General features: G+C 31.0%; 1 protein-coding gene across 7 annotated transcripts in view; it reads left to right on the top strand.

The window, feature by feature from the left end:
- Window positions 1–19,336, top strand: part of LOC107442082 (5'-AMP-activated protein kinase subunit gamma-1) — a 158,223-nt gene that overhangs the window by 112,037 nt on the left and 26,850 nt on the right. For 6 of the 7 annotated variants that reach the window (XM_087160735.1, XM_043041592.3, XM_071180070.2 and 3 more), the window contains one exon: window positions 13,295–13,413. In XM_087160735.1, coding sequence (XP_087016861.1) covers window positions 13,295–13,413 — 119 coding nt within the window. Of the gene's footprint in view, window positions 1–13,294; window positions 13,414–17,707; window positions 18,764–19,336 lie in introns of those variants that run through there. The other variant, XM_043041597.3, reaches the window with a different exon arrangement.

Genomic DNA, 19,336 nt, shown 5'->3' with positions numbered 1-19,336 from the left:
TTAAATAAAATTTCGATATAAAGAAATAATAATTACATTTCTGAGGAAAAGGATTTAAATTTATAGTTTAAAACATCATTCAATTCATAATTGAAAATAAAACACCACCTAATGCAATACATAGAAAAAGAAAAGAAATTTAGCTTTAATCACCTTACTAACACTGTAAAAAAGGGTTTATTAAGGTTTATAAAAATTCAACAGAAAGGTGTCAAAATAGCTCCGAAAAAAACATAGTCGAATTTAAAAGTCGAATACACATTACTGAGTATAGTAACATGCTAAAAATTAAAACAAGCTCTGAGAATACTCCTTCTTTTGTGAACTTAGCAGCAAGGTAGGGAAATGCTGATTGCCCATCTAAAGACATTCTTTATTCACGAAACAAATTTTGAAACTAATCCAGAAAACACGAGAACTCCTGGATGAAGTATTGGGAGATATTTGCCTTCGTAGAAGACTTTTTGATGAAACTAACCCACATTTGCCTTACATAGAGAGGTAAACTACGAGAACCTCCCACGGTTAGCCCGATGGCAAGGGAACTCTAACCCATGACTCGTTTACCACTGAGGATATTTCACGTCAGCACTGTGGTCAGTGCAAGCCATCGCCGGGATCGAACCCCAGTTCACCTCATTGGAAGGCGAACGCTCTATCCCCTGAGCCATCACGGCTCTCATCAGTTATTATGTCATTCCGTAGTTAGAAATTCATATTATTCCGTAAGATGTCCTAATTTAGTTTTCGTTTTCTAGTCGACAACGTAGTTAAAAATTCATATTATTCCGTAAGATGTCCTAATTTAGTTTTCGTTTTCTAGTAGACAACGTAGTTAAAAATTCATATTATTCCGTAAGATGTCCAAATTTAGTTTTCGTTTTCTAGTCGACAACGTAGTTAAAAATTCATATTATTCCGTAAGATGTCCTAATTTAGTTTTCGTTTTCTAGTAGACAACGTAGTTAGAAATTCATATTATTCCGTAAGATGTCCTAATTTAGTTTTCGTTTTCTAGTCGACAACGTAGTTAAAAATTCATATTATTCCGTAAGATGTCCTAATTTAGTTTTCGTTTTCTAGTAGACAACGTAGTTAAAAATTCATATTATTCCGTAAGATGTCCAAATTTAGTTTTCGTTTTCTAGTCGACAACGTAGTTAAAAATTCATATTATTCCGTAAGATGTCCTAATTTAGTTTTCGTTTTCTAGTAGACAACGTAGTTAGAAATTCATATTATTCCGTAAGATGTCCAAATTTAGTTTTCGTTTTCTAGTCGACAACGTAGTTAAAAATTCGTATTATTCCGTAAGATGTCCTAATTTAGTTTTCGTTTTCTAGTAGACAACGTAGTTAAAAATTCATATTATTCCGTAAGATGTCCAAATTTAGTTTTCGTTTTCTAGTCGACAACGTAGTTAAAAATTCATATTATTCCGTAAGATGTCCTAATTTAGTTTTCGTTTTCTAGTCGACAACGTAGTTAAAAATTCATATTATTCCGTAAGATGTCCAAATTTAGTTTTCGTTTTCTAGTCGACAACGTAGTTAAAAATTCATATTATTCCGTAAGATGTCCTAATTTAGTTTTCGTTTTCTAGTAGACAACGTAGTTAAAAATTCATATTATTCCGTAAGATGTCCAAATTTAGTTTTCGTTTTCTAGTCGACAACGTAGTTAAAAATTCGTATTATTCCGTAAGATGTCCTAATTTAGTTTTCGTTTTCTAGTCGACAACGTAGTTAAAAATTCATATTATTCCGTAAGATGTCCAAATTTAGTTTTCGTTTTCTAGTCGACAACGTAGTTAAAAATTCATATTATTCCGTAAGATGTCCTAATTTAGTTTTCGTTTTCTAGTAGACAACGTAGTTAGAAATTCATATTATTCCGTAAGATGTCCTAATTTAGTTTTCGTTTTCTAATCGACAACGTAGTTAGAAATTCGTATTATTCCGTAAGATGTCCTAATTTAGTTTTCGTTTTCTAGTCGACAACGTAGTTAGAAATTCGTATTATTCCGTAAGATGTCCTAATTTAGTTTTCGTTTTCTAGTCGACAACGTAGTTAGAAATTCGTATTATTCCGTAAGATGTCCTAATTTAGTTTTCGTTTTCTAGTCGACAACGTAGTTAGAAATTCGTATTATTCCGTAAGATGTCCTAATTTAGTTTTCGTTTTCTAGTAGACAACGTAGTTAGAAATTCATATTATTCCGTAAGATGTCCTAATTTAGTTTTCGTTTTCTAATCGACAACGTAGTTAGAAATTCGTATTATTCCGTAAGATGTCCTAATTTAGTTTTCGTTTTCTAGTCGACAACGTAGTTAGAAATTCGTATTATTCCGTAAGATGTCCTAATTTAGTTTTCGTTTTCTAGTCGACAACGTAGTTAGAAATTCGTATTATTCCGTAAGATGTCCTAATTTAGTTTTCGTTTTCTAGTCGACAACGTAGTTAGAAATTCGTATTATTCCGTAAGATGTCCTAATTTAGTTTTCGTTTTCTAGTCGACAACGTAGTTAAAAATTCATATTATTCCGTAAGATGTCCAAATTTAGTTTTCGTTTTCTAGTCGACAACGTAGTTAGAAATTCGTATTATTCCGTAAGATGTCCTAATTTAGTTTTCGTTTTCTAGTCGACAACGTAGTTAGAAATTCATATTATTCCGTAAGATGTCCTAATTTAGTTTTCGTTTTCTAGTCGACAACGTAGTTAGAAATTCATATTATTCCGTAAGATGTCCTAATTTAGTTTTCGTTTTCTAGTCGACAACGTAGTTAGAAATTCATATTATTCCGTAAGATGTCCTAATTTAGTTATCGTTTTCTAGTCGACAACGTAGTTAGAAATTCATATTATTCCGTAAGATGTCCTAATTTAGTTTTTGTTTTCTAATCGATAACGTAGTTAGAAATTCATATTATTCCGTAAGATGTCCTAATTTAGTTTTCGTTTTCTAGTCGACAACGTAGTTAGAAATTCGTATTATTCCGTAAGATGTCCTAATTTAGTTTTCGTTTTCTAGTCGACAACGTAGTTAGAAATTCATATTATTCCGTAAGATGTCCTAATTTAGTTTTCGTTTTCTAGTCGACAACGTAGTTAGAAATTCGTATTATTCCGTAAGATGTCCTAATTTAGTTTTCGTTTTCTAGTCGACAACGTAGTTAGAAATTCATATTATTCCGTAAGATGTCCTAATTTAGTTTTCGTTTTCTAGTCGACAACGTAGTTAGAAATTCATATTATTCCGTAAGATGTCCTAATTTAGTTATCGTTTTCTAGTCGACAACGTAGTTAGAAATTCATATTATTCCGTAAGATGTCCTAATTTAGTTTTTGTTTTCTAATCGATAACGTAGTTAGAAATTCATATTATTCCGTAAGATGTCCTAATTAAGTTTTCGTTTTCTAGTCGACAACATAGTTAGAAATTCATATTATTCCGTAAGATGTCCTAATTTAGTTTTCGTTTTCTAATCGACAACGTAGTTAGAAATTCATATTATTCCGTAAGATGTCCTAATTTAGTTTTCGTTTTCTAATCGACAACGTAGTTAGAAATTCATATTATTCCGTAAGATGTCCTAATTTAGTTTTCGTTTTCTAGTCGACAACTATGAAAAATGCAGTTTATACTAACTTTAAAAAAGTAAGTAATAGAGAAACACGCTGTATAGAAATTAAATTCAAAATCCAGCTGTGACTAACTTCGCTGATCTCTCAGGAAATGAAGAATATATTTAGAATGAGTTGCATACATAATTTTCCCATCAAGTGAAATGGTTTTAAAAGGGGTAAAAAAAAATGTTGCTATTAAAGTTAGTTTTTTGTATGCTTAACCACACCCTTTAGTGGTCACTGTCCTAATTGGCAGATTGCCGCCTCTTGAATTTCATCCTTAGCTCATTAATTTAAACAAGGCGCTTTTATTCTCTCTTTTACTGTAGTATTGCGATTTTATAAATGGACACAATTTGTTTTAAAACGGCTGCTTGGATTGAATGCAAAGGAAAATATTTCCTTAAATCTGTTATTTTAAAATACTCAACAAAGAGAGATTTTTAAATTAGCTTATCTATTATAAGAATTTGCTCGTCTATACTATAAACTTCAACTTCTGTGCTCTTAAATAGGAAAAATTTATAAATTCTGCATTTATAACTACAAATAAACTTGATAAGAAATGATCGGCTATTGTTCTTGACCCTACGCTAACCTTTATTGTTATCCACATTTTTGTAAACAATACCCTGGAGTGTTTTTTTTCCTCCCCATTTTCTGAAGTTATCTGATAGTAGCACAAAATCACATTTATGTAAATTACCCATCGACATTTAAAATTGGTGGGAAATATACATTGTAAAAAATTGCGGATCAAAATACGGTATAAGGTTCCGACACTTCTGGTGCATCCTCCGTAAAATCCGTACCATATATTGCATACCATTATCATACACTATCCTACCATTATACCATAAAATGTTATACTGTACTTTTTTCAGTAATATTTATTTAATTAGAGTGATTTTACGGTAATTATTACTGTAAAAATTGCGGTATAATAAATTTTTTGTTCTGTAACATATTTTTTATAACCGTCGATGAACAGCCGACCCAATTTTTACGACTACTTATGTTCAACTCCGTAGCCTTGTAATTTTGAACCCAATCTAGAAGACGAGGGAACTCCTGGATCAAGTATTGGGAGAAATTTGCCTTCATGGAGGACTTTTTGATGGAACTAACCAGCATTTGCGTTACATGGTGAGGATAACCGCGAACTCCCACGGTTAGCCTGATGGCAAGGGAACTCTAATCCGTGATCCGTCTACCACTGAGGATAGTTAACGTCAGCATTGTGGTCGATGCAAGCCGGATGCGGAATTCGTATCGACCAGCCATTGCTGGAATTCGAAAAAATGGGATTCGGTAAAAAGTTCCGGTACTTTTACTGTAATTTGATTCGGAGTTTTTTACAGTGTACCTCCAACCGCCTTGTAAAGGATTATTTTTTTTACTTCCGTATTGAGTGTTTTCTAATTAAGAAAGGTACAAAATTCTAACACATATTACGATAGAGACGTCACACCTCGTGACGTGTTATTTTTTGCTAATTGGGTGCTGAAAATGGATTTATTAAAGAATTCTGAACGAAAACTCAGAAAATCCTGATTTTTATTACAAGTTTACGTGACAAAGTTTAGAATAAAGTTTTAAAAGAATCGGAACAATACACTTCTTCATTATCTCAGTTATTCTGTAGTGTCTAATGTTCACCCATGATGTAAAGTTAGTTTAATTATGTTAGGCATTTTTATAAAACGTAGGGGTGTGGCATGTCTATCAGATATTTGCTATCAAAGGTTCTTTGAAACTGATAAGTTATTTAAGGTTTCAACTGAGTTAATTCGTTGTGTCTTGAAGACAATCCATCACAGATGTCAGGCACAGTTAGTCCTGAGAACAATATTAACCATTCTTTTTTTTCTGGAACATAAATAAGAATGGTTAGTTAAGGAGTACTTTTAAATAGTATGGCGTTTTAAATTAGAAAAACGAATATGATAATGACGAAGTTTGAAAGAGAGAAAAGCTATCTAACTGAGAAATTAATGCCTCTCCATGTAACGCTAATGTGAGTTAGTTCCATCAAAAAGTCCTAGTTTGATCCAATGCTTTACCCAGGAGTTCCCTTGTCTTTTAGGTTGGGTTTAAAATTACAAGGCTACAGATTTGAATCGTGATAGTCGTAAACTCGGATTTGTATTGGTTGTTCAACGCCGTTTATAAAATAAAATGAAGATGAATACAAAATTTTAAAGTTACTGTAAATGAGTTATATCTGATTAATGATCAATTTTTAATTCATTTTTATAAAAATGCTAGAACAAAAACTTTTTTCTTATAATTCAGCTATAAATTTACAACGATATCTACATTAAAATAATTCTCAATTTAAAAATATTATTACTATTATTTTTTTTTTAATAAAATTAACGGGAAAATGTGCCAGTTTTTTCTTTTTGTTTTTGCGTCTAAGTAAAAATATTTTTTTTTAGTTTTATATTTTTTTGTCTTTATGCTTAATCAGTGTAATATTAATTGATTAAGTGTTCAACATCCATAATTTGGTACTTAGAGGCTATAAGAGGATTGAGGGTTAGGCACGTTTACTTATTATTTTATATATTATCTTAAACACGTCAGTTGTACACGCGTACTTGAAATTAAACTTTATTATTTATTACTGCTAATATTTGAATTACAAATTAAGATTATTGTAAACTATACTTACTGTTTTATCTTGAAAAGTATTTAATTATTGACGTTCTACTAATTGATACTAATCCTGGTAACGTCTCTACAAACTACGTTTTCAACGAAATCCTAATAAATATAATGTCTATAAGATATGGAGATGTGAAAACGTGAATAATACAAAATGAATGGTTTTTTGCTATTTTATTCATTTTTTTAAACGCTAAGAAAAATGGAGGTTTACAAAAAATTAAATAGAATAAATAAAAAATAAAATAAAAATAGCTGAATTTTTTTTTTTTTTTTTTTGTGCCCGGTTAACCAAAAAATATCTGTGGTAACTTCTTAGGGCTATTGCGTCAACGTATTTTTACAGAATTCATAATAAATTTTTATTAAATTATATTTATTCTTTTTAGGAAAGGCATCCCACTAAATAGAACGGTATTTTTCGGTTAGGCGGGCTCTAGCGAAAAGTTTAGCTACTCCTACTTTTTTTTAATATAATTTTTTATGTTTATTTATTTATTTTTTAAGCACATAAAAATAAAGTGAAATAAAAAATTAAATTTAAAAAAAAAATGAATTTCCTAACATTTGTCTAACCGAAAGGTACCGATATTATAACTATTATATGCCATATATCTTGATTTTTAATCCATTTTTTTCAACTTAATTAATTTTTGTTGTTGACATTCTTACTGTTGTTGTATTAAACATATTAAATAGTTTTAAATAAATTCTAAAATTTTAGCCATCAAATTGCAGTGTGAAATAATTATAATTAATGATAAAGTATTATTATAAGCTCAACTAACTGAAGTCATCAACAATATCCTTAAAGATGGAAATAATATGCATTTTTTTTTTTTCATATTTGCAAAACTATTTTATTTTCATTCCAAAGTTTAGAACAGATCATTTAAATACTTATAAAATCATAATTTATGACCACTATATTCGAAGTTTAGACTTCAAAATACATACTTAATGAAATAGTTGAAGTACATATTTTCACCGAGTGCAATTTTAGCGATGAGAGTGTGAAATAGGAGAACTGACGCAGGTGACGGATTCGATCAATGCTCGACCCTCTGACGTCATGGGGGGTCAATGTGGCGGAGGGTAGGGGAAGAAAAGGGCATGATGGGAAAATTTTCCAAATCGAGTTCCATCTTGCGTGTTGCTGAGAGTGGATCATCTTTTTTTCCGGAATATCACCCATAAACACACACCTTTCGCACTTTATCACCGGATGCAAGAGGAATGGTAACTCCCAAGAAAGGGATATGGCGATCCAGAAAATTTCCCTTTTCCCGGAAAGCGGCAGGTAAACAAACTTCTGATCAATTTCCTTTTTTTATCCTTTTATTGCTTTTCCCCCATCTTCCACCTGAAAGAAATCGTTACTCTAGTTAACGATGAGATTGATATATTTTCATTTCGTATTTCAAAGCAGAATTAGTTTCAATTGAAATTGCAATTATCCAGTTTATATCGCAGAATTTCATCTTGTTTTATGATTCATTGTTAATGATATAGTATGTTTATTATGTGCCTATCTCTGAAACATACAATAAAATCATTTAAAAATGAAACTTATGGTAACTTATTTCAACTTTCTCTAACTTGTCCCTTTGATGCAGAAATTTTATTAAACATATTTTCCATTTTGTATTAATTTAGGTCAATATAAATGAAAAAATTTATTTGGCATTTTAATAGTTTATTGTCGTGAAATACAGCATGAAACGCCGTTGTCTTTTTCTGCGTTAAGGGTAAAATCTTCCCTACACGGCTGATTTCCAAACTATAATTTTTTCAAATTTGCAATTATTTGCAGTTATTTAGATCTAAGAGAAACATTAATTCATTATTGAAATTTCTATTATTTACAAAATCAATTATTGATACATTTTTAAATGTGAACGAAATTTTTTTTTCGAACTACTTTTTGTGGATTTTATATTTTAGTATAAATATAATTAAAATAATCTTAATTTTAACACAGATTTTTTTTAATAACTATTAGACTGTCTCTTAGAATTAAAAAATACAAAAAATTATTTTTTGCTTTAGAGCATCAGAAAAAATTATATGAAAGAGACACATGTGTCCCATCTACGTTATAAGATTAAGAGAAGTTGAAATGGTTTGAGCGAAATGTTGATAGCTAAGTTTATATTCCAAGTTTTAGGTACTACTGATTCAGTAAAAGCGACTCATACAAAATAGGATTATTATTCGAAAGTAGCAAATCAGAACTTTACAAATGTAACTTTTGAATTAATAGTTTCTTTTTTTGAAGTCGTTGATATAAGAATCAATTCTTGAAGATTATGATGCACGTTCGTTAATATTGAACGATAAATTGATTTTGCTATGTTCATAATTGAATTGATCCAAGCCTGCACTGTAAAATCTGTGATGTAATATTTCTCCGAATTTCGCTTTGAAAAATTCCAAACAGTGTGTGAATGAATACTTTTTGAATGAACACCGAATCGAGCCATCAAATACGTTTTAAAGGTGTATTTAAATCTAAACACCAATAATGGAGAATACTTTCACCAATCTCACGCTCATTCGCACCATTCACGAAATTTTTTACCTCCGAAAACGCTAATTTATGCATATTTAAGAATCGTTTGAGCATAACACATTGTTTATTATCGAACTCAAAAAGATCTAAGTTTGTTGTCATTTCGCAGGCTGATAAACAGCCCATATATATAATCAGAAGCTCTTTGTTAAAAAGGGCATATATTTTTTTGGTTATAATAAAGATATTGTGTAATAAAGAAAATTATGATCTCATAAGAACAATTAGATGAATCTGTCAATTTTATTACGTAATTTTATAATATTTTATTTCTATTCTCCTCTGTTCTCTTAAGCCTAATTCGAATTTTTGTTTTCGATGTTCTCTCTATGATGTGCGTAGGGTTAAAAAAACAATTTTTTTAAGAATTGTTGAGTGTAAACTATCACAGAGTGCGTTTTTAAAAAAGTGCCTAAAGTTACTTATTTTTGATTTACATTTTTAAAAGCCCTTAGAGGTGCTTTTTTTCTGGCTTTGTGAAAAGTGCTTAATTTTCCATCGTTTAAAAATATTTTTTTTCTTTGCCGTGTCGATTGTCGTTCTACGTTCTAAGTTACAAAAAATGTTCGATTTTTCACAATTTTCTCGGCAATATTTATCAGAAATATCATTATTTAATCATGATTATGTAAAGTTTTTGAAAATGTTTTTGAATTTTATTGATTTTATGTTTATAAATTAAGAACTTTAAACGATAGAAAAAAATAATTTTTATTACTGCACATATCCTAATTATGATTTTTTTTTTGGAAAGTGATTAAAAATATTTTGTGAGTACTTAAAAGGTGCTTATTTGTTGTTGAAAAATCTGGCTACTCACCCTGTATCAGTTTTAGCCGCAAATTACATAGTAAAAATATCTTTACTGAATTTTATGGGACTAAATCTTATTTTCAAGTTTTATTATCACAAGTTTTGGTGTAACTAAACATAGAAAGGATAGCTACTTCTTTACGTCTAAGGAAGTGTAATGATTTAACATTTGTGGTGTTTACCTCAGAAAGAACTATCTTTAATGTCTCATTACACTATTTTTGGTGTAATGTAATTGCTACCATTTTTGTGTTAAGAAACACTAAAATTTCATACAATGTGCAACAAAATCTGAGAGTAAAATCGTGTAATTTTGGAAAATTTACGCGATTGCATTGCATCGATGTATTGGTGCTGTTTAATTAAATAACATTTGAGTTAGATTTTCATAAATTTTGACAAAGTCACCTTAGACTACCTAAGTAAGACTACATAATTATTTTTAAAAAATTTTCAAAGCATTTTTGCAATTGCGTGCTACTATGAACACTTCTGCGCTATTGTGCCACCCTGGCATGCGTTCCACAAATTGGTGATCTTTAGTCTAACAGAGTATGTGACCTCAAAGTTTTCCTATACTTAAATTATGTTCCCTTCTTTTTCATTCTTTTTGTTTTAGCTGTGTTCTGTAGCTTTTAGAAAACTTCAATTACAAGTTTAAGAGCTTAAAGACAATATAATCAAACACAATCAAAGACAATATAATCAAACACACGAAGCTAAAATGCTCTTTTTAACTAGATTTTCTTCGCAAATTAAAAATAAACACAAACCACTTCCGAAATAATGACTTTTACTCACGCAAATTCACCATTCATTTTTTTTGTTCTCTATAACTGACGTTTATTTCATTTATTATGATGGAAAATAAACGAGAAATGAGTTGAAATTGTTATTACTTACAAAAAGAAATTTCGTTTTTACTGAGGTAACTTCCTTTAAAAAATTGTCTCGAATGTTAGAATTGGGCGTTTAGACCACTGTAGAAATATCGTTATTTGGTCGTAATTTTTATTACTTGCACACTATTTTTGTAAAGCTTTCCCAAATACCCAGTCTTTCTTTTTGAAATCCAGCTGCAGATAGTTTTGACGCAAATAAATATGGTGTTGAATATGCATTATTGTAATAATTTGTCTACGGTATGAACTCCCCCCGCTACAAAGTCTGAGGCCTTCCGCTGCTATGGAAACCAGAATAGCTCATTTCAAGGAGGGTAGCTTAGGGCTAAAACCGGAGAAAAAGATTCCCTTTCTCTCGCCGACCCGAGCAAAAACGTGTCCTTAACCCCTTGACATACGAAGACGTCTGGGAGACGTCATTTGTTTTTTATGTCAAAACAACAATTGACGTGCCTCAGACGTCTTCAACACAGAGATGCCAACTTGCTCCGGACAGCAAATAAATATTTTAAAGTGATAATTCATCAATTGTGATTCTTGGTTTAATAAATTCAATTTAGTAGATTTTTATCCACCACTATTTCTAAATAATTCGTCGGCTTATGTAATTCACTACTTTATAGTATTTATGTCATGCTATACCTTTTAAAAAGCAATGAAAAATAGTCAAATATTTTCAAAATTTAGTTTGTATTTATTTACCGTTTCTTTAAAATTATTTTGGCGTGTCCCGAGCAGTTGGCATCTCTGTCAACATTCCGTTGCGAGTTGTTGTTTACAGTGCAATCAAAGATCATTTCTATATCAAGAAATGATGTGTCCAGTTTATCCTACACTTTTGTTTTATTAAGGTTAAAATCCACTATTCAGTAAACAATTGGCCGGTATTCCCTACACTTATGTTTTTTTAAGTTTAAATTCCACTGCTCGATCTATTCTTCACTGATATTTTTCTAGGGTTAAGTGAAACTGCCCTCTATACATTCATACATACTTTAATCGACTTACTAGGTTATAATTAATAATAACCAGCGAATATGAATATTAACAGATTAATTACATTGACATATAAAAATGTTATTTCCTCTTTTCAGTCTAATAGTTAAAGACATTTGATCAAATTACTGACATTCTTTAGGGAAATCACCCCCACAGATATTAACATCTTAATTTTTAACATCTAGATATTAACATCTTAACCACAGATTTAACGTGAACTGATCATGAAGTTTAGATCATCCCCCTGCGAAATACTTACTTTATTTATTGCTAATTAGCGATGTATTTATTGGGTACAAGTTTTACGGGATGTAAGATACAGTACTGGCTAAATTACTATAATAATTTGTTTGTTTGTTTTTCCTAATGATTTAACAATATTAGGACTAAAAAAAACAAAAACGAGAATTTGCCTATAACAGACTGAATTAAGGGTTTGATTAAACGTGGCTCTGAATCAATATATTTTTACTAGGCAAAGCCCCCTGTTCGCTACCGCTCACCAACCCCAATGATTGCTTCGCAATAATTGTTTTTTCTTGGCAGAAAACAGTTTTTCTACTGAAGTTAAAAATATTCACTTAACATCTATGTACTAAAAGGAATTCTGTTTACTTACGCTCTTGCGCCTCTACTTCCCACGTCCAAATATTACTATCTATTAGTATTATAAACATTTAGATCTCTTGGTGAACAAAAGTGATTTTTTTAATTATCATTTTTTTAAATAACATTTATATTAATGCATTATATTGTTCAAACAAATTTGATGAGTTCTCAACCATAATTTAAAATTTTCGCTAATAATAGCAGTACTGAAAAATAACTTTAAATTAGAGATACAAAAATATTTAAAGGAAACAATACCTTTACGACTTTTGTTAATTTTATGCTGATGATAACCTAAACAATATGGAAATGTATGGGGGAAAACTGGGTCCTACCACGTGATTTTCCGGCCAATAAAAATGCGCCGACAACAATGGAAAACGGTATCAGACCATTATGATTCTATGTTATATAGAGATTTGCACAGTTTTTATATTGTTTCAAAAATTTACACCAAATTTGTTCTCTTTTATTTACTTTCATTTTCTCGAAAAGAATCAAGTTTACCAAGCTTCTTTAATTACATTACAGGCGCTACTGGAAAGCGTGTCCAATACGTGTTATATATTACTAACATTTTGTAAAAAAAAAAAAGTCCCTAAACACTAAAAAATAATTCCTGAATTCCAATTGTATTCTTTTCTGGTAAACTTGTATAAATATATATACTAGAAGGCTAAGCCCCCTGTTGTTTTTTTCGAAATCAATCATGAAGATGTTCCGTTGTCTCTTCAATTGCATGGTATTTATCACATCAAAGAAATAATGTTGCTCTCCAATGTTTTAGTTATGAATACTTCTTCAAAGCATGTTTCTAATTACGTTTTCTGGTACTTATCCGTTTTGCCGGCGATAAAATTGCTAATGAAAAGTTTATTTTTTGATGATGTCTTCTATTTAAAAAAAACTAAAGAAATAAAAAAAACTAAAGAAATAAAAAAAACTAAGGAAATAAAAAAAAACTAAAAAATTAAAAATAACTAAAAAAAATAAAAATAATAAAGGAATTTAATTGCGCCGGCAAAATAGAAAAGTACCAGTATTTTTGAAATAATTTTGTGTACCAATAAGAAAAATGTCTAAAATGTTGTTATTTTCAGATGCTTTATTGCGACGCCATTCCGTGGATCCGGATAAGAGGAGGAGACCGTTCAGCACATACAGATCATTAGAAGCCCACCAAGCAGAGAATTTTTCATGCCACACCGATGAAGATACGGTAATTCAATTTACATTTATAAAATTCTATCAATTCACTCTTTAAGTCAAAAAATTAAACACTCCTACAGAAATCACATTATTCAATACCCATTTTTAACTTCGTTTATAGACTGATAACCGCCAGGATTCAATTTAATTCAGGGATCGCTAAACATAGTGAGCTTCTGAGCTATCGTACCATATTTTAATCCTACTGTGAGCTACAAACTTTCAAAAGAAAAATATTCTTGCATTTGGTTTCTTGCCAATAAACTAAACATTTCTAGTAAATATAAAATCCATTTAACGTGATCGACCGATCATGTGTGAGAGCTACTAATAGCTCGCGATCAATGATTTGCCGATCACCGAGGTTGATAATAAATCCACAAGGCTTTGCAGTTACCTCGAATCCCGTTTATACCACTTGCTTTGAATGGGTATATACAGCAAATTGCGGAGATGATGATTTCGGTGCTATACCCGCAGTTCCATCGTGCCCCTCATATTTTCTTCGGGGTTAAAGTCAGGTGATTATGCAGGCTAATCAAGATGTAAAAAATTTTGAGTTTTCATAAAACCAGTCACGTTTTCGCACGAATAACTTTTGATCTAATGATCGGATCTTCACGTTCTAAAAATCAATCTTAATGGATCAAGGGGGGGGGGCTTCAAATATGCTAATTATTTAGAGCAGACGATACTTTAAATTACAAAATCAAGCACAAAAACGTACTTTCTCAGAATAATGATACCTTTTTTTTCAACGGATTCGGATTTCTGTCCCCCAAAATATAGGGGGTAGCCGCAATCTTGGAAATATGGTCCCAATAGTTTGGTCAGAAGAGCGGTGCAATATTTTGACACCTTAATGACAATTTTGCTTTTTGCGTATTTTGCCATATCTCGAGAATTTTTTCTACTATTATTAAATTAAAACATTTGAACAAACACATTAAAACATTTTTCTACTATTATTAAATAAAATAACAAAAATAATAAGTACTTACTAAAAGTTACTTTTTGCGTAGAATTATCGTTGGACTGACGAATTTTATAATTGCAAGCAAAAATTTTTCAAATTGCTTAAAGATTCTCGAGATATGGCGAAATATAAAAAAAAAAAAAAAACATTAGTAGGTCCAAATTTAGGACTGCTCTCCTGATCAAACTATAGGGACCATAACTTCCAGATTGCCGCTACCCATACATTTTAGGGGTCAAAAATCCGTATCCGTTGAAAAAAGGGTATATTTATTCAGAGAAATCGCGTTTTTGTGTCTGATTTCGTAACTTAAAATAGTGTCTGCATTAATTAATTAGTATATTTGAGGTAACCCACTGGAACCATTAAGATGGAGTCCTAGAACGCGAATATCCGATCATTAGATCAAAAGTTATTCTAGGTAATCAGTTTTTTTTATTTTATTTATTTATTATTTTTTTTTTGTTTACTGTACATTTTTTAACCAGCATTTTATAGAATATATAATCGATATAAAAAATGCTTAATTAATAATTATGCTTTTGTTAACCAAAGTTTTTAGGTGTAATATTTTGCATCGAATAATTATGTTTTTATTAATATTTATTTTTTGATGCACTACTTAACTCCTACTTTCTCTTCATTGGACCATAGGGTGCATTTCTGCCCCTCTCTAATCGCCCTGACTGCCTGATAATCTACTCTTCTAGGTTTAATGCATCCCCTCAAGAAATTTCTTTTTTAAAAAATCAGTATCGCTTACATTTAATTTGATGTTTCGATGAATATTTTTTTTAATCCAAGTGTTTAATAATTGGAATTTCTACAATTAATTTCAACTAGAATATTTAATAAAGAATGATACGTTTAAAAAAATAAGATTAAACTTTGCAAGTACGTTTGATGTATAGTCCAATTTCATGAATACTAAATTCGCAATATTTTAAAACTGACTTATCTGTATAAAATAGATACGCATCGAAACCTTCATAAATAGAAAGAATGTTTGGAAAACCGTAACTATTTTTCATACATTTTTCTCTCTACTACCTCTAAGTGCATCATATATTTATAATACTATTCTTTCTCAATGTTCACAAATAACGCTTGAGATATTCATTATTTTTACTCGTATTCCTCGTAAAAAATATTTTCAAGAAAAAAAATTAATGGAAAATTTAATGAAATGGAAAATGGATTTGGACCTTAAACTATAACAAAACATAAAATATATCTCAGTAGGAAAAATTCGCTTTTTTAATGCAATATAATTTTTTATCTGTGAAAACCTTTTTTTTTTTACATCGTTAAGGTTTTGAAATTCGTTTTAAAAAAATTATAATATGTCTCAGAACCTTTTTATTTGCATTTAACTTAAAAAAATATATATATATATAAATAAAAATAAATAAAATATCAAAATGACCTTTTATCTGCTTACTTACATTTACATCTGCGATAAAAATTTTCTGCATATACAATTTGGTATACATATATATATTTTTAAGAAAATACAAAAAGCTTCATTTACAATGAAATTGTTTTACCGACAATATTGTGTTTCACAGATTAACACCACGAGTTAAGAACGGTTTATTTCCATGAAAACCGATTTAGAGAAAAAAAACGAATTTGCACGCAGAAAGGAAGTTTTTTTTTTTACGGTACGGTCTGTCTTCACCGTGTAATAACTCTCGGGGAGAACCGATTTTACATTTTATTGATTTATTAAAACTTAGTAATTCTCAAAATGCAACACATCCACCAATCGTTAATTTTGTGAAAATTGGATCTCTGTGAACAAATCTTCCCTCTCTGTGAACAAAATACAACTAGTTGTTTGCTGTTTAATTATATGTAACACTTTATTTTAGGCTTGAAATAAATTTAAATTAGAAAGGTATTCATTCTTAATTCTAAATATGTATGAATTATGCTGCAAGGTATCATTTAAGTACTTTATTTAGTTCAGCCTGTTAAAATGATGTGAACTTAAGTGTTGTGGGCACAGCATGGTTTCACTATCAGGCCAATTAAAATTAATTTAGAATCCATTTCATTCATAACTTCTCGAACTTATTTCCTTAAGATTTCCAGTCAATCAAGATTCATATGCTTAATTCAAGCTCATTTTTCTAGTTTGGTACTGATGATTATGGGTTTGATCCTAGCCTAAGTCATGGACATATTTTACTTTTAAATGAAAGGTGTCGCTGCTTGTTGCAGGTGATTTCCATACAAGTGCTTTGCTGGGGCCTCTCTGGCATAGTAGTCTCTCCTTTCTGCCAAACGTTCTGTTGCGTGGAGGTTGCGGGCCGCCTTAACCCTGAATGTATCTATGTGATGTCTATCTTTTATTTATGTTATCGGTTCTTCAATTTGACCAAGACTAATAAGGCATCTTTGTAGTGAGCACACATATGTATGTGTAATAAATAAATAAAAATAACGAATGCTTAGTTGAAGTAATATCAACTTCAGTTATGTATTCATGGATCTCGCTAGCAGGAATGTGGAGATTACTAGTGAGCACTTATCTTAACATCTAATTATTATCAAACATTTGTTGACATTCTGTTTTTTTCTAAAATATTTTAACAAGTGAAGAGACAAGCAATATTTTGAATATAAAAATTGCAAAAATTGGGAAATAAGGACTGCAGATAATGATGGAGAGTAGGTTCATACTCCAATTCAATAAAAAATGCATCGGTGCTTCTAAGCGAATAACGTGTAAGCACTTCATTAAAGTATCAGACACTTTTTTGAGAATAGCATCCGTGCTTGATTTTGAAAACTTAAGCCTTTAAAACCACTTAATTTAAAAATAAATAAATTGGGACGTGGAGGTAGCGGGTTCGAATCCCGCTGTTACACTGAATGTATCTTCTTGCTATCATTATCTGTATTGTGCTATCTGTTCTGTTTGACAAAGGTTTATAAGCTTAAATTTAGCACACATGCCCGCCAATGCATGTAATTCCAATAAACCAATAAAAAGATTTGTTGTAATTTTAGTTCATTTAGGTCGCACTGGAGTTGCACAATGGGCTATTGGCGACGGTTTGGGAAATATCCCTGAGGATGATCCGAATATATGCCATCACAATTTTGATTCTCTGCAGACGGGATGGCACTTTCGATTCGGTAGCACGACGACCTGCACGTGAAGTCGAACACCTTACGGTAGAACAGTTTAACGAGGACCAATACCGCACACCCTCGGTCCCCACGCAGACTGATCCAAGTGGTCACCCACCCAAACGCTGACCACAGCCAGTGATGCTCTGCTGGGAACCGTGTCTTAACGATCAGTCTACTGCGGGGCACACATAAAAAGAATTTCTCAGACAACTAGCACTTATAATTACTCAATTAGCACTTTTGAACTCTTAATTATGACTTATAATCAGTTAATTATGGACTTATTCAAATTAAAACATTTATAATCACTTAAAAACAATTTCAAGAGATTTTTTTGTTTGATTTAATTGTTAATACGCATACGTGCTTTAATCACAGTGTTATGCGTTGATATTTTATTTGTTTGCTTATTGAACTCCTTCAATATTTTTGAGTTGCGAACCTAAGAGTTTCTATTCGTAATTTCTTGTCTACATTGGTTCTACTTCAACTAAGCACTAGTATGTTCTTTATATGACTTCAGTTCTAAGGATTTTCAATGTACACAGGCTCGAACCAGTGACCTTCTCTCTCACATTCTGGGATCTTTGTCTCTCGACCGCATTGGTTTCTCACGTTGTCTTGGATCTCACTAGGAGTGATTGTTTCTAACTTTAGTTTTAACTTTTTACTCATGGCTGCGTAGTATGTTGTATTTTCCACGGAAATAATGGCTTACCTGAATCGAGTATGTTCTGCTTTTTGCAACGTTTATTTTTACTTTCGTGATTGGGTTTCAAATACACTACATCTCGCATTGATGGCCTCCTCCGAAGAAAATGAATGCAGCACAGCAAATGATGAGCAAAGTAATGCTGATGGTACGCCAAGCGATGTCGCGTCATGTTCTAGAAAAAGTTCGGAAGATTCAGATAAAACTTTAGATGCCTCACCTGAAACTACGGCTGACAGTGATAATATCGATGTATCTACTGGTGAGGAAAATAATCCGATTTCGGAAATAAACGCCAGGCAAGAAAAACCAAACTACTTCAAATCTTTTTCCAAGTCCGCGCATCGTATATTTAAAGGTTTGAAAAGTCCTAAAGGTTCGAAGAGGCCACCAACGAGACCTATGTGTTCTAGTGATGTTATATTTGAACCTTCGAAAGTAATGTGGCCTAGTCCGATCAGAAACAAAGAAGAAAACCGTCGAGAAACTAGTCCGGATCTGCATGGAACACTTCCTAGAGTAACCAAGGTTAGTCTTCTTTTTCTGGCATGTTGTTTAGTGCTGTGTGGACATATGGTTCATGGTGATGTTTCCTTATTGTGCTATATTGTTTTTAATAGTGATAAATTAATTGGCGTGAAAAATGTACGTATAATGAAAGGGCTCTTTTTTTAAAAATCTAATTTAAATTGTTGGGCTTGGTGCAATCAATTCTAGATTCATGAATTGCTGTTGAGAGCCGAATAAAATTTTAAAAAGTCAATAGTCTGCCTTCTCCCTTTTTACCACACAAGAGAGAATTGATTTCAGTTCTTTCCTAGTTCAAGGTGCGTAGCGTTTTTAAAAAGTGCTTAAATGTGCTTATTTTTGATTTAAATTTTTTAAAAGCCTTTAAAGGTGCTTTTTTTATTTCGGTTTATAAAAAGTGCTTAATTTTCTATCTTTTAAAAAAGAGATTTTTCCTTGCCGTGAATGTTTAAGAATCGTCTGAGTATAACAGATTGTTTATTATCGAACTCAAAAGATCTAAGTTTGTTGTCATTTCGCAGGCTGATGAACAACCCATATAATCAGAAGCTTTTTGTTAAAAAGGGCATATAT

This window comes from Parasteatoda tepidariorum, chromosome 1 (assembly GCF_982258835.1).
Source record: "Parasteatoda tepidariorum strain Cologne lab strain chromosome 1, Ptep-v5.0, whole genome shotgun sequence".
Classification (NCBI taxonomy): domain Eukaryota; kingdom Metazoa; phylum Arthropoda; class Arachnida; order Araneae; family Theridiidae; genus Parasteatoda; species Parasteatoda tepidariorum.
The sequence above is the reverse complement of the archived record's forward strand: the minus strand, read 5'-3'. Positions and strand labels throughout refer to the sequence as shown.